This window comes from Cariama cristata, unplaced genomic scaffold (assembly GCF_000690535.1).
Source record: "Cariama cristata isolate BGI_N322 unplaced genomic scaffold, ASM69053v1 scaffold38460, whole genome shotgun sequence".
Classification (NCBI taxonomy): Eukaryota; Metazoa; Chordata; class Aves; order Cariamiformes; family Cariamidae; genus Cariama; species Cariama cristata.
This window is the reverse complement of record NW_009597014.1, coordinates 2063-2335: the sequence shown is the minus strand read 5'-3', so window position 1 is coordinate 2335 and position 273 is coordinate 2063. Positions and strand designations below refer to the sequence as shown.

Genomic DNA, 273 nt, shown 5'->3' with positions numbered 1-273 from the left:
CCAGAGCATCCTGAGCAGTGGGAAGCTGTCGGAGTTGGGGAAGGCATGAGTTCGGCTGTGACGGGTAGCTGGGGGAGCCCACCCGGCTCTTACATGGTGGTGGAGGCCAGGTTGGTGTCCTCGTGCTTGAGCTTGCCATCGAGAGCCAGGCCTCGCTTCTCACGGTTGGCCGAGAGCAGGGGGGTGACGGAGTATGTTTTGGAGAAGGTGGAGTTGGCTGCCACATTCTCGCTGGAAGGGGTGGGAGAGGAGAGCTCACAGCCGGCACCCGCC

General features: G+C 63.0%; 1 protein-coding gene across 1 annotated transcript in view; it reads right to left on the bottom strand.

Annotated features, from left to right (window-relative positions):
* Positions 1 to 89: 89 nt before the first annotated feature.
* The window catches only part of LOC104167864 (beta-arrestin-1-like), a gene marked incomplete at its 5' end in the record, with an annotated part of 2189 nt that continues 2005 nt past the window's right edge, over positions 90 to 273 (bottom strand). The window contains one exon of the mRNA XM_009708258.1: positions 90 to 231. Coding sequence (XP_009706560.1) covers positions 90 to 231 — 142 coding nt within the window. The remainder of the gene's footprint in view (positions 232 to 273) is intronic.